Source organism: Priapulus caudatus, unplaced genomic scaffold (assembly GCF_000485595.1).
Source record: "Priapulus caudatus unplaced genomic scaffold, Priapulus_caudatus-5.0.1 Scaffold385, whole genome shotgun sequence".
NCBI classification, from domain to species: Eukaryota; Metazoa; Priapulida; class Priapulimorpha; order Priapulimorphida; family Priapulidae; genus Priapulus; species Priapulus caudatus.
This window is the reverse complement of record NW_014577446.1, coordinates 13,417-29,473: the sequence shown is the minus strand read 5'-3', so window position 1 is coordinate 29,473 and position 16,057 is coordinate 13,417. Positions and strand designations below refer to the sequence as shown.

The following is a 16,057-nucleotide window of genomic DNA, read 5'->3' as shown; positions in this document are numbered from 1 at the left end:
CAACGGAGTCACGTTTCAACTTCGCCTGTATAATTGGTCCTCACAGGTGACGAGTAGCTGCGCGGCGATACTCCGCGGATCGTGCTCAGACCGCATGCCTAGCAACGGCTCTTGCTCTCCGTGCTTATCAAATGGCAATGCCTGTAACGTGCCTTCCAGCATCCCGCGTAAACCCGCACGAGACTATTACTTTGAAATACGCGAGCTCTTATCAATCGCCAGCTGCGGGTATATTTACACACGTCGCATTTCGAAATGTTAATGCGCTTGCAGCCGGCATAATGCGCCATAATCGACAATGAGTTCGTATAAGACATGAAGCTCTTTATGTTCAAAGTTTCCATCCCTTTTTAACTCTGTAACAGCAATAGGTTTTCGCAGGAGCGCGTTCGATAAGATGTCGAAATAAATGCTGCATGTTTTAGCAGCAAAAAACTAGGCGTGAATAAAAGAGAGCAATTGTTCGCACTCGCCCCACTCCCCGGCAAAAAACGACTAACTCCCAATGATCTGCTATCGGTAAAAACGAAGGATCCAGTAAATTCTTGACGTCTGCATATAGAGCCAGTCACGAGGCGCTAAAATACACCCAACGATACAAGCATCTTATGACAAAACGCGTTTTGATGCTGTTAGGCTAATTATGTGCTAATAGCTACGGCCTTATTGCTGCCATGCGGGAAATACAATGCGCCTCTGACGAGTGTATCGCCGCTGGACCCATCGTTAGGATGGAGTTTATTCCGACAAGTCGGCGTCGACTTACATATAAACACGCACGCACAAACACACGCGCCGCTCAGCGCACACGTGTTATATGGTATGTAGTACATCTCTTTCTCGTCTGTGGGGTATTTCTAGCGATCGAGTTCGAGTGGCTCCTATGCGCGTTGCCGTAGCGCGCGTGGAATATCGCTTAGCGCAACAGCAGGACGTCGCTTTCTAAGCCACATTTGTCTCGCGTCGCCGACATCGTCTGGGCTGCGTGTTAGAAAGGCTTTCCATGAATGTCTGCGACCTCGCAAATACGTAGCGTCGTCCGGGCGCCGCGGCCATATGTTCGGAGGCGGCAAATCCTCGAATGAAACGCAAATCAGATTGCGAGAGAGACGTGACGTCAAGTTCGACAAGGAACGGCTTGAAAAACGAGATAGCGTGCCGTTAGGGAGGAGGCGGGGCAGGGAACCTACTCGGCTAACGGCTGAACACTGGTGCTCGAGGAAGTATCTTACGCGTGCTTCGCCGCTTGGTACGAACAAAGAAATACAATACAAAAACACGCTAAACAATACAGCGAAATACATAACTTTGGTAGCGAACGTAGTTTTGTGACAGGGAGACCAGTATTATGTGATGAGTTCGTTATAGCACGACTGCGTCGAGGGTTGCATATAACTGTGGACGCCGGAGGGAAGGTGTGACCGTCGCCATGCCGGCGACAGCTTAAGTCCGTACACACGGCAGCGCCGTTGAAACTCGAAGCGCGCTTAAGCTCCGATATATATGCACGAGTTCTTCCCTTCCCCCTGCGTGGCGCGCGCGCGTGCGCGTGGAGCGGGATACACCTCGTCGCTTGCCGAGACGAGTAATGCAATACTCGTTCGTCTCAATATATGCCGGGATGGTCCAGGTTAGAGCCTAGAGCTCTGCCGGAAGGAAAGCGCCATGGGGCTAAAAACATGAGGCTTCCTGACAGTGAGAGATTACCGAAGAGTTGTTATCTCTGGTGAGCGCAATGAGTCATGACGCTCGCGCATTTAAGTCTGAGGGTGGAGTATATATATATATATATATAATACTAGCGGGATACCCGGCGTGCCGCGGGAAATCTGTGCGTTACATCAGTTGGTGACCGCTTGTGTTGAAAGAAAATACCCAAAAAATCATAACTATCTATCTATCTATCAGTCCATCCATGCATCAATCCCATTCATGCCATCCCGCATCCCATCCCAAATCGCACACCGCAACCGCATCCACCCATCCCATATCCCATCCATCCCATCACCATCTCATCTCATTCGCAAATCTTCAAATGCCATCAGAATGCCATGCCATGCCAGGACATGCCATGCCATGCCATGTCCATGCCAGCCATTCCCATACCATGCCATCCCATCCCATCGCACGCATCCAATCTCCACATATCATCTCCCAGCTCCACGCCAGTCTTCCATTCCAGCCATGCCATGCCATCCCATGCATCGCTATCCCATCCTATCCCATCGCCATCCCAACACAGTTAAAAAATAATAAGAAATCAAAAATAAAAGACATTTAAATATAAAAAATAAAAAGTAAAAAGGTAAAAATTAAAAATAATACCATACCTAAACAGGGTTAGGTAAAGGGAAAAAAAGGAAAAAAGCGGGAGAATAAATACCCAGCTGGGATCTCGAACCAGAATCCGCTGTAGGAGACGGATGTCTCTAGCATTTAGGCCACTGCCGCCGTTAAGGCGTATAAGTGCCGTATACACCAATCAGATTCACACGTACATGGATGTTATACTGGTACGCTACCAACCATCTATTGAAGATGAATTAGAAATTTATTACTTGTGTTACTTTTTACTTTTTTTAAATTTTGTTTCAGCTAGAACCACCTCGCAAGACTTGCTGATCTCGAAATATCATTTAGTCTTTCCTTGTAGGCTGGGAAGAGCTCTTTAGTATTGCGAGAGCGAACTAGTTCGGGAGTAAAACAAATTATATATAGAAGATATATGCGGCCTGTTACAGGTGTTTTTGTAGACGCGGCTCATTAGAAACATGGCGATACAGCGTAGTAATAACAGCAGATAGCTATACTTACGTGGTCGAACAGAGCTGCAGGAATATGTATCGACATAATGGTAATACGCATGCGCGAGAGTGATTTTTGGTAGGGTACGTTTTCTAAATTGTAGCAACAGATCGTTAAAGTCACCTTAACTCTTCTTTGTAGCTCTTCGAAGACATTGCATTCAAACGAGAACTGTTGTCCCTAACTGTGCACTGCATCAACAAGGAAAATGGCTGTGAGTGGAAACACGAACTGAGACAACTAGAGGTAAGAGCAATTTTAAATGATCCATCCAACTACGTAAATTATCCAACGTGTGCGTTTTGATTATGAAAAAAACCCCAGACAGAATACACTGAGTCGTGTATAGTATAATATAGTGAAACGACATTGCTGTTATCCGAACTTATCGTAAAGTTAACTTGATTTTAATATAATTTTATCTCGCAGTTGTAGCGATATATCTCACATTTACACATGTAATTACACAGTATTATAATTTCATTTTATTGTTCAGTCGTTTTCGATATTGATGCGCTGCGCTTTTGATCATTTTATGTAAAAAGCGCAATATAAATAAATAAAATAATAATAATAATAATAATAATAATAACTAGAGCACTCGGAGAGCGCAGACCTCCGCCAAGGCAGCTGAATTCTCTCACTGTGAAAATTTTAATTAATTAATTAATTGGATCCGGATCACCACCAAAATGTAATCAATTCTAAGTTACCCCATTTCTGATCTATCCTGATAATTTAATTAATTAATTAATTAATTGGATCCGGATTACCACCAAAATGTAATCAATTCTAGGTAAGCCCATTCCTGACCTATCCTGAAAATTTCATGACAATCCGTCCATAACTTTTTTAGTTAGGCTGTACACAAACAAACAAACAAACGCACAAACCCACAAACCAACAAACACACGCCGGTGAAAACATAACCTCCTGCCAACCCCTTGGCGGAGGTAATAAAGTTACATTACACGATGCAAAAGCTATTAGCCGCATATAAAATGTTCGTAAATTTTCTTGTGTGCAGGAGCATATGGAGACCTGCATATTTGCAAAGGTTTGTTGCCCGAACGAGTGCGGCGAGACGATGTGGCGTCTGATGCTGACGGATCACGTGAAACTCACCTGCTCGCGTCGGTCGATCACGTGCAAGTTCTGCGCACGCATCATCATCTTCCTCGACGAGCCGGTGAGTTCGCCGACGGTGCTGCCGCGTGGTGGCTGATTCACGAGGTAGAGCATGGCGAGGGTGAATCAACCGCGCCTTTGGTAGTGGGGCATAAATGACACGGTACGCGGTTTACATCAGTGGTGGTAAATATCGCCGGATTTTATACACCAATAGGATTTTGGTAGGCACGCTTTCACACTCGAAGTTTATCCGAAGAATCGTGAATTCTTTGGCAAAGATTGTACCTAACTTATCGATATATGCAGACTGACTTAATCAATTGATATTGATAAGCTTAATTTACTTATAGGAAAAGGGGAAGCTTGGGATATTTCATTCTAATGTGGACGTATGCGGTATATTCCCTTGGTTTGTCCTTCTGCCATATTCTGATTTATATACTAATATGATGCACATTTATATACCTAATGTGATGCACATTTATATACCTAATGTGATGCAGATTTACATACCTAACATGATGCACATTTATATACTAATATGATGCACATTTATATACTAATATGATGCACATTTATATACCTAATGTAATGTAGATTTATATACCTAATGTGATGCAGATTTATATACCTAATGTGATGCAGATTTATATACCTATAATGTGATGCAGATTTATATACCTAATGTGATGCAGATTTATATACCTAATGTGATGCAGATTTATATACCTAATGTGATGCAGATTTATATACCTATAATGGTAGCGTATTCTCTTTTGGAGCTGCATAAATGTTTGCCGGTTAGTCTGTAAAAGTGTAAACTACCTCAGACGCGGCATAACATGTATACAAATCACACGCAGGCCGTCTAATCCTGTAGCTCAGTCTCACGTTATCCCCCATTATTTTCCCCCGCAGAAGCACCATTTGGTAGAATGTCCCTACTTTCCGATCACCTGCACAGCGTGCGGTCAGCAGAAGATACGTCGTCTGAACCTAAGTTCGCACCAGGGACAAGATATCCGGAGATTGCCGTACCCTGCAGGTTCATGAACATTGGCTGCACGTTCTACGTAAGTTGACCATTTAGACTACTACCCAACTTGTGAATGTTGTTAGACAACGGATTGCGGTATTCTCACATCATGGTTAGGATTAGTTCAGCTAGTCACACGTAACAAATACGATTAATGTATTAAGTATAAGTAACGTAATTACATAATCAAAAGTAATAAACCCTAATTAAAAACTTATGCATTATATATTTATAATAAATACATAATACTTCCGATGGGAATATTGTACAATGTCGTATAGTAGTAACACGAGCATCTCTATACTTCTATTATAGAATAATTTATTGTAGAATGTATGGTCACTACAAATTCGCGCGCGTGTAATGACATTCCGTTGCGTTCGTGGTGACACGTGGCCACACACGCGCGTGGCTGCTTCCGACGTTGCCGACCCAATCTCTCTTCGCCGGTCTATCAAAGCTCGTTTACACTGGTGATAGCTCTACCGGTGCCTCTCCCTGTAGCAGGGGCCCCACGATTCCCGCTGTAGCAGGGACCCACGATTCCCCCTGTAGCAGGGACCCACGATTCCCCCTGTAGCAGGGACCCACGATTCCCCCTGTAGCAGGGACCCACGATTCCCCCTGTAGCAGGGGGCCCATTGGCTGCACGTTCTACGTAAGTTGACCATTTAGACTACTACCCAACTTGCGAATGTTGTTAGACAACGGATTGCGGTATTCTCACATNCCCCTGTAGCAGGGACCCACGATTCCCCCTGTAGCAGGGGGCTCACGATTCCCCCTGTAGCAGGGACCCACGATTCCCCCTGTAGCAGGGACCCACGATTCCCCCTGTAGCAGGGGGCCCACGATTCCCCCTGTAGCAGGGACCCACGATTCCCCCTGTAGCAGGGGGCCCCAATTCCCTCTGTAGCAGTGGGCCCACGATTCTCCGTGTAGCAGGGGGCCAACGATTCTCCGTGTAGCAGGAGGCCCACGATTCCCCCTGTAGCAGGGGCCCACGATTCCCCCTGTAGCAGGGGCCTCGCTTCCCCCTGTAGCAGGGAGCGCCACTTCCCCTTTTAGCAGGGGCCTCGCTTCCCCCTGTAGCAGGGGCCTCGCTTCCCCCTGTAGCAGGGAGCCCCGATTCGTAGCAGGGAGCCCCGATTCCCCCTGTAGCGGGAGCGACACCTGTAGAGCTATCACCACCGGTGACAGCTCTACCTGAGTCACCCCTTCACTCCCTCTGCAAGGTGCCCCCGATTCCCCCTGTAACAGGGAGCGACACCGGTAGAGCGATCACCACCGGTGACATCAGGGGTTAAAGTGATTACGTCACCGTAAATAGTAAAAATTAAAAAAATATTTCCACTTTTTCACAAAATATAAGTAATTCTGTTCACTTTTTATAGTTAAATTGCTCCATTATACTTCCTGTTTTACTATATTGTTCGATGTGAACATACACTCGTGACTCATACATAGCCCATAGCAAGCAATTAATGTTGGAAACATTAATGTCAAATCGTCCAGGTTTTTTGGATTTTTAACTAGTTGAGAAACAATCTTATCAGGTAAGAATTTGACGATACGTTTAGTCCCGTTAGTTCTTACTTTTAATGTAAAAAAATGGCAATTTCTTTTTACAAATTTTACCATAAAAAATTCGTGGCGTAGTCAATTTAATAATGACAAATGATTTGTCATTATTCACCCCTGGTGACATCTGTATCGGTCGTTTTGCAGGCGAAACGGTCGGTCATCACGGAACACTACGTCGACCCGCAAGCGTGCGCGCGCCACCTGGCGTTGATGGCTAACGAACTCGCGCAGTTCCAGGAGACGATGTACCGCCAGCAGCAGGAGCTAGCGGCCGGTAGAGAGGAGGTGGCGGCGCTGCGGGAGAAACTCGATATGTACGCGACTGCCGCCGTCCCTGCCTCCGTCCAATCAACACCGCACGCCGTCCCTGGCTCCGTCCAATCAACACCTCACGCCGTCACTGGCTCCGTCCAATCAACACCGCACGCCGTCCCTGGCTCCCTCCCATCCCCCGGTACACTCATCCCGTAACCCGCTTTGGTGTCGGCGGTCGTTTGGGCCGGATCGATCAGAGAAGTATAGCAAGCATGGCGCTCAATAGTTGTCTCTCTTTTAAGGATTGGTCGTAATACTGGTAGTGAATGATGCAGTTATATTATTGCGCGTGAAAGAGCGACACAGTTTCAGAAGGGGTACAGAAATCCACAATTCAAAAGATGAGCCTGCCAAATATTGTCGAGCGACTTTTAATCGCCACATTGGCATATTTTCGCAATTTCCGCCGTTTCATGTTATCATTATTTCCAAGTTTGGTCAGAAGAAATTGTTCTGCTCAGCCCTAAAATGTGTGTACGTGTGTGTGTGTGTGGTGTGTGTGGTGTCGTGTGTGTGGTGTGTGGTGTGTGTGCTGATGTGTGTGCGTGGTGCTGGGCATGTCGTGTGTGTGGTGTCGGTGTGTGTGTGTGGTGTGCGTGTCTGTGGGTGTCGTGTGTGTGTGTGTGTGTGTGGTGTGTGCGTGTGTGTGTGTGTGCGGCGGTGTGAGTGGGTAATTGTGTCGCAATGATCTGTCGAGACCGCACTGAATTATACGTATCTGATTAAAACTGTACAGATTTAAGAATACTTTTAGTTTCTCTCTTGGTCGTGGCAAGAGTTTTTCCCGCACGCACGACGCACACACGCACGCACACACACACACGCACACACAGCACACACACCGCACACACGCACAGCGCACACACGACTCGCCGCGCGCGGCACACCCAGCACACCACCCACCACGCACGCACGCTCGCACGCAGGCACGGTCACGACGACAACACGCTACAGACAACGAACGCCGGCGCCGCACCGGGCACATCAAGCACGCACGCGAGCAGCACACACGCACGCACGCAGCCACGCTAAACACACACACGCTAACGCCCCGTAGCCCAACCACACACACAGCACACACACACAGACACACACACACACACACATACACCAAACACTCACAACACACACCCCGCAACGCAGCAGGATACGCTCGCACGACACGACGCACACAACACACACGCACACACGCACACACAGCAACACAACGCCACACCACACACCACACCCCACGGCCGTCGGACTCCCAGGGACACCATACACAGAACACTCACACACACACGCAGCACACACGCACACACACCACAGCACACACACACGCGCGCGCGCACGACACACATACACACACGACGCACGCTCGCACGCACGCAGGCACGCCAACACACACACACACGCATGCACACACATACACACACACCGCGCACGGAGCACATCACATACGCACGCACACGCACACCACGCACGCACGCACGCACGCACAGACACATACATATCAAACGTCTCCACACACACCCACGAGCGCACACACGGCATCGCACACACACACGCGCCAGCGCACCGCACACACACCTCGCTCAGCCAACACGCACGCAGGCACGGCACACACACACACACGCATGCACACAACATACACACACACGCGCAACGGACACGCACATACGCACGCAACACCACGACATGCAACGCCACGCACGCACGCAACAGACACCCTCACATATACAACGCTCCACACACACACACGCACACGACGCACGCACACACAACCGCACGCACGCAGCACCACACGCCTCGCACGCGACCGCACGCTCGCCGCCACGCTCGCACGCGCACGCTGCGCATCGGCACGCACTCTCGCACACGACACGCATGCACACGACACGCAGCAGCACACCCACACGCACGCACGCACACGCACACACAGGCACGCACGCACCACACATACACACACACGACACGCACGCTGCAACACACACAGCATACACCACGGTACGCATGCACGCACACCCACACACCACACATAAACAACACACACACACACACGCAGCACCACGCACACAACACACCGCACGCAACGGCCACTACACACACACACTCACGCCACACACACGCACGCAAGCCACGACACACCAACACACACACACACAGCACACACATACGCAGCACACACACACACCGACACACACCACACGACGATGCACACACATACCCGACACACGCGCGACGGACACACAGCATACGGCGCGACGCCCGACACGCACAACGCAACCAACGCACGCACGCAGCAGACACGACTACATATACAAACGCTCACACACATCACACGCACCACACGCAGCGCAGCACACGACAAACGCGCACGGCACGCCACACAGCACGCTCCGCTCGCACGCACGCAGAGCAGCGCACACACACACACACCGCCATGCCACACGATACCACACACACGCGCACGGACCACACCGACACTACTACGCCACGCACACGCACACACGCAGCCAACCACACCGCACGCACCGCAGAGACAGCAAACATATACAACGCTCACACACACACACGCAACAACCACGCACACACACACGCCGCACGCACGGCACAGCACTGAGCCGCTCGCGGAACGCACGCACGCTCGCACGCACGCTCGCACGGCAGCTCGCACGGCACGCACTCTCGCACACGACACGCATGCACACACACGGCACGCCACACGGAGGCCACACGCACGCCCGCACCACGCACACAGCAGAGCACGCACAGCACGCACACACATACACACACACACACACGCACGCGTCACCCCCCACACACATACCACGCACCGTACGCATGCACCGCACATGACACACACACACATAAACAAACACACACACACACGAACGCGCACGACCGCACACACACACGCACGGCACACCGCACAACAGTACACACACACACTCAGCACCCGGATGACACAGCACCGCGCCCCCACGCGACACACACAAGACACACACCACCACACACGACACACATACGCACACACACACACGACACCACACCCACATCACACACACACACACACAACACCACACACTACCACACCAGCNCACGAATTCTATTTTTATCCTCCAATCACAGGTCGGAGCAATTCTTCTGTTTAGAGTCTAAACTTTAGACGCATGTCGCTAGCACGCTCTGCACGCTAGACCCTACGGCAGTACAAACATTGTTAAACAATGGGGCCACGAACCAGTCTACCGATCGATCGCTTGACAGTAGCTGTTGACATAGAACAAACGGTCTGATTGTATAAATGACACAACTATAATCAGTTATACGCTCTCATAGCGAGGTATTTACATCGCAACCACATCGCATGGGTGTTTTACTTGAAACAGTATAGTGAAGCGCGTAGTGTCCCCCAGGGTACTGCCGGAACGTACCCTGGGTACGGTCCGGTATACCGGAAGCGAAATTTTTTTCCCCACTAGAGTTCCGGACCACAGCCAATCAGCGCACTCCATTCACTCGACTTCCTCGAAGCAACAATGTAAAATGAATACCCCCTATTCCTAACCCTAACCCTAACACGAACCCTAACACTAACTATAATATCCAACCATATATATACGAACCATATATTACAAAACACTATATCTATGGTGGGTCCGGAACTCAAGTGGGAAAAAAATTTCGCATACCGGAACGTACCCTGGTAACTATCTAGCTGATATGGTTAGGGTTAGGGAGTAGGCGCAGGCGGCTCCCTAGACTCGTTAGTGGAGTAGGCGAGGTACGGTCCGGCATATTAGATATAGTAGTATTTAGTACCAGGGTACCGGACCCGGTATACCGGACCGTACCCAGGGTACGTTCCGGCAGTACCCTGGGGAACATAGACCCTATCAGCCATAGGAGTAGGTACATCCTTATCCAATACTAACATCAAGGTTGTTATGTGGAAGTATTTGGACGGAGCTCGTCCTCCACCTCCCAAACGTAATTAAGTCGCAGGAGGAGAAATTTAATGGCCATGCAGCGTGTATATGATGAGACTAAAAAGATGCGTACGTTCTAGCCAGCGTGGAAATGGTCATACCCGTGGCTAGAGCATGACCCGGCTAAGGGTATGGCCTGTGGTGCAGGCTGTATGTCTGGTAGTTTTTTCACCGGCACTACAAATAATCGTTTGGAAACTGATACTTCGAGCGCATGTTCACAGCGCATGATGCTTCCGAGGGGCACATAAAGATCATAGCAAAAAGAAATGCAAGGACCATGTCTGTTCACGAAACAGTGTGGGCAAAAACACTAACTTTAATAAACAAGGCCATAATAGCAAAACTGAATATCCTAATTAGAAATGCACATGCTATTGGAAAAAAACGGCAGGCCCTACACCGATTACGTCAAGCTGTGCCAGCTTGACAAGACTGGGGGTTAGATGTCGGCAGCACTTACCTCGCCGACAAGGCCTGCCAGAGGTTCATTACGGCGATAGCCGATACAAGGCGCCGGGAACAACATTTCTTTTCTTATGATCCATATCAAAGTTACGTATATTTTATACAATTGAATGTCTTTTACAAAACCTTTTTGGAGGAGACCTCTTGTACCCTGGGGAAAACCCCCTGTACCCCCTAGCAGAAGGGGGGCTCCACCGTCCTACCCCCCGGCAAATCACAATGCTCGTCACTTTGTGCTTATAGTAAGAGTCCTTCGGCAGGACTAGTAGAATCTTGGAAGGAGTAGTACATTTTTTCTTTTACTAGTCCTGTGGACCAATGAACTAAAATGGTTAGTATCTAATCCTGGCAATATCTTCGAGAAGAAGAATATTTTGCAAATATTAACGGAGCTCCGAGCGGGCCGAAGGCCCGCGAGAGCGGAGCACCATACATATAGAATGAGGGAATTTTTTTGCTGGACTTCGTGGTCCGGTACCCCCACCCCATAGTGCATTGCCCTTAGGCTTGCCTATATATATATATATATATATATATATATATATATATATACACGTTTTCCATTGTACGTTTTCTAAATTGTAGCAACAGATCGTTAAAGTCACCTTAATTCTTCTTTGTAGCTCTTCGAAGACATTGCATTTAAACGAGAACTGATGTCCCTGACTGTGCACTGCATCAACAAGGAAAATGGCTGTGAATGGAAACACGAACTGAGACAACTAGAGGTAAGAGCAATTTTAAATCATCCATCCAACTACGTAAATTATCCAACCGTGTCGGTTTTGATTATGAAAAAAAACCCCAGACAAGAATACACTGTGCGTGTATAGTATAATAATCGTTGAAACGACATTGCTGTATCCGAACTTATCGTAAAGTTAACTGGTTTTAATATAATGTTATCTCGCAGTTGTAGCGATATATCTCACATTTACACATGTAATTACTCAGTATTATAATTTCATTTATTGTTCAGTCCGTTTTCGATTTGATCTGCTGCGCTTTGATCATTTTTATGTAAAAAGGAGCGGCAATATAAATAAATAAAATACTACTAATAAGAATAATAAAGTTACATTACACGATGCAAAAGTTATTAGCCGCATATAAAATGTTCGTAAATTTTTGTGTGTGCATGAGCATATGGAGACCTGCAGCTTTGCAAAGGTTTGTTGCCCGAACGAGTGCGGCGAGACAATGTGGCGTCTGATGCTGACGGATCACGTGAAGCTCACGCTGCTCGCGTCGGGTCGATCACGTGCAAGTTCTGCGCCACGCATCATCATCTTCCTCGACGAGCTGCTGAGTTCGCCGACGGTGCTGCCGTCGTGGTGGCTGATTCACGAGGTAGAGCATGGCGAGGAGTGAATCAAACCGCGCCTTTGGCCTATTGGGCTATATGGGCATAAATGACACGGTACGCGGTTTACATCAGTGTGGGGTAAATATCGCGGATTTTATACACCAATAGGATTTTTGGTAGGCACGCTTTCACACTTCGAAGTTTATCCGAAGAATCGTGAATTCTTTGGCAAAGATTGTACCTAACTTATCGGATATATGGCAGACTGACTTAATCAATTGATATTGAAGCTTAATTTACTTATAGGAAAAGGGGAAGCTTGGGATATTTCATTCTAGTGTGGACGTATGCGGTATATTCCCTTGTTTTGTCCTTCTGCCATCTTCTGATTTTTATACTAATATGATGCACATTTATATACCTAATGTGATGCAGATTTATATACCTAATGTGATGCAGATTTATATACCTAATGTGATGCAGATTTATATACCTAATGTGATGCAGATTTATATACCTAATGTGATGCACGTTATGTATTTTATGTAGCGTATTCTGTTTTGGAGCTGCATAAATGTTTGCCGGTTAGTCTGTAAAAGTGTAAACTACCTCAGACGCGGCATAACATGTATACAAATCACACGCAGGCCGTCTAATCCTGTAGCTCAGTCTCACGTTATCCCCCATTATTTTCCCGCAGAAGCACCATTTAGTGGAATGTCCCCTACTTTCGCGATCACCTGACGGCACAGCGTGCGGTCAGCAGAAGATACGTCGTCTGAACCTAAGTTCGCACCAGGACAAGATATCCGGAGATTGCCCAGAGACATTTGTACCCTGCAGGTTCATGAACATTGGCTGCACGTTCTACGTAAGTTGACCATTTAGACTACTAGCCAACTTGTGAATGTTGTTAGACAACGGATTGCGGCATTCTCACATCATGGTTAGAATTAGTTCAGCTAGTCACACGTAACAAAGGCTAGCACGTAACAAGTACAATTAATTTATTAACTATAAGTAACGTAATTACATAATCAGAATTAATAAACCCTAATTAAAACACTATTCATTATATATTTATAATAAATACATGATACTGCCCGATGGAAATATTGTACAATGTCTTATAGTAGTGCGCGTGCGTGCGTGGTGTGTACGCGCGTGTGCACGTACGCGTAAGTAACGTAATTACATAATCAAAGTAATAAACCCTAATTAAAATTATGCATTATATATTTATTTAATAAATACATAATACTCCGATGGAATATTGTACAAATGTCGTATTGTTAGTAACACGAAGCATCTCTATACTTCTATTATAGAATAATTTCTTGTAGAATGTATGGTCACTACAAATTCGCGCGCGTGTAATGACATTCCGTTGCGTTCGTGGTGACACGTGCTACACACGCGCGTAGCTGCTTCGGCGTTGCCGACCAATCTCTCTTCGCCGTCCTATCGAAAGCTCGTTATAACACTGGTGATAAGTCTACCGTCCTCTTGACACGGTGGCCTGTAGCAGAGACCCACGATTCTCCCTGTAGCAGGGGGCCCACGATTCCCCCTGCAGCAGGGACCCACTATTCCCCCCTGTAGCAGGGACCCACGATTCTCCCTGTAGCAGGGGGCCCACGATTCCCCCTGCAGCAGGGGGCCCACGATTCCCCCTGTAGCAGGGACCCACTATTCCCCCTGTAGCAAGGGCGCCCACGATTCCCCCTGCAGCAGGGACCCACTATTCCCCCTGTAGCAGGGGGCCCACGATTCCCCCTGTATCAGGGGGGCCAACGATTCCTCTGTAGCAGGGAGCGCCAATTCTCCTTGTAGCAGAGGCCTCGCTTCCCCTTGTAGCAGGTGGCCCACGATTCCCCCTATAGCAGCTGCCCTGCTTCCCCCTGTAGCAGGGGGCCTCGCTTTCCCCTCTAGCAGGTGGCCCACGATTTCCCCTGTAGCAGGGGGCCTCGCTGCCCCTTGTGGCAGGGACCCACGATTCCCCCTGTAGCGGGAGCGACACCTGTAGAGCTATCACCACCGGTGACAGCTCTACCTGAGTCACCCCTTCACTGCCTCTGCAAGGTGCTCCCGATTCCCCCTGTAACAGGGAGTGACACCAGTAGAGCGATCACCACCGGTGACATCAGGAGTTAAAGTGATTACGTCACCGTAAATAGTAAAAATATTTCCATTTTTCACAAAATATCAGTAATTCTGTTCACTTTTTATAGTTAAATTGCTCCATTATACTTCCTGTTTTACTATATTGTTCGATGTGAACATACACTCGTGACTCATACATAGCCCATAGCAAGCAATTAATGTTGGAAACATTAATGTCAAATCGTCCAGGTTTTTGGATTGTTAACTAGTTGAGAAACAATCTTATCAGGTAAGAATTTGACGATACGTTTAGTCCCGTTAGTTCTCACTTTTAATGTAAAATAATGGCAATTTTTTTTTACAAATTTTACCATAAAAAATTCGTGGCGTAGTCAATTTAATAATGACAAATAATTTGTCATTATTCACCCCTGGTGACATCCGTATCGGTTATTTTGCAGGCGAAACGGTCGGTCATCACGGAACACTACGTCGACCCGCAAGCGTGCGCGCGCCACCTGGCGTTGATGGCTAACGAACTCGCGCAGTTCCAGGAGACGATGTACCGCCAGCAGCAGGAGCTAGCGGCCGGTAGAGAGGAGGTGGCGGCGCTGCGGGAGAAACTCGATATGTACGCGACTGCCGCCGTGCTTGCCTCCGTCCAATCAACACCGCACGCCGTCACTGGCTCCGTCCAATCAACACCGCACGCCGTCCCTGGCTCCGTCCAATCAACACCGCACGCCGTCACTGGCTCCGTCCTATCAACACCGCACGTATGCAGCAATTTAACCATAAAAAGTGAACAAAATTACTTATATTTTAGAATTGCTACACAGCAGGGGTCGAAATTAGCGGTATCCCGATATCCGCGGGATAGTAGATTTTTGTTTTGGATACCAGATTTCAATGCTTGGTATGCCGCCGGGATAGTAAAAAAACAAGTCAAAATCGGGATAGTGGTTGTTGACTTTATACGGCAGCGCATGAGTGCGCGCGATCTGATTTATACACTAGCGTTATACAGCATATTTGCAAGCGCAAGCGTAAGCGTGATGTTGATACATAAATGTGATGTGTATACATTAATTGTATCAAGCGAACCAGACAATGCGTTTAGACAATACGTCTGAAGTGTACTGGGAAGGCGTATGTAAAATGAACGCGAGCGATGAGAATTTTGAAGGCAAACACGGAACATTTGGCAATTTTATGACATGGGGTGAATTTCTTCATTTTCATCTTTCCTCATCTCTACATACACAAACAAACACACACACGTCTACGCACACACACACACACACACACACACACACACACACACACACACACACACAC

The 16,057-nt window shown here is 47.7% G+C and overlaps 2 protein-coding genes across 2 annotated transcripts in view; both read left to right on the top strand.

Annotated features, from left to right (window-relative positions):
• Positions 1-2,928: 2,928 nt before the first annotated feature.
• Positions 2,929-16,057, top strand: part of LOC106809805 (TNF receptor-associated factor 4-like) — a gene marked incomplete at its 3' end in the record, with an annotated part of 24,645 nt that continues 11,516 nt past the window's right edge. The window contains 2 exon segments of the mRNA XM_014813012.1: positions 2,929-3,051; positions 3,833-3,994. Coding sequence (XP_014668498.1) covers positions 3,839-3,994 — 156 coding nt within the window.
• On the top strand, positions 4,977-7,041 carry LOC106809804. Its single transcript, XM_014813011.1, has 2 exons — positions 4,977-5,009; positions 6,701-7,041. Exons 1-2 carry the CDS (start codon positions 4,986-4,988, stop codon positions 7,025-7,027), a joined length of 351 nt encoding a protein of 116 aa, XP_014668497.1. The 5' UTR covers positions 4,977-4,985; the 3' UTR covers positions 7,028-7,041.

Bases quoted from the DNA above. Each gene is read 5' to 3' on its own strand.
- LOC106809804 (XM_014813011.1), top strand. From the start codon at position 4,986: ATGAACATTGGCTGCACGTTCTAC. The intron at 5,010-6,700 runs GTAAGTTGACCA...GTCGTTTTGCAG, and splicing joins ACATTGGCTGCACGTTCTAC to GCGAAACGGTCGGTCATCAC.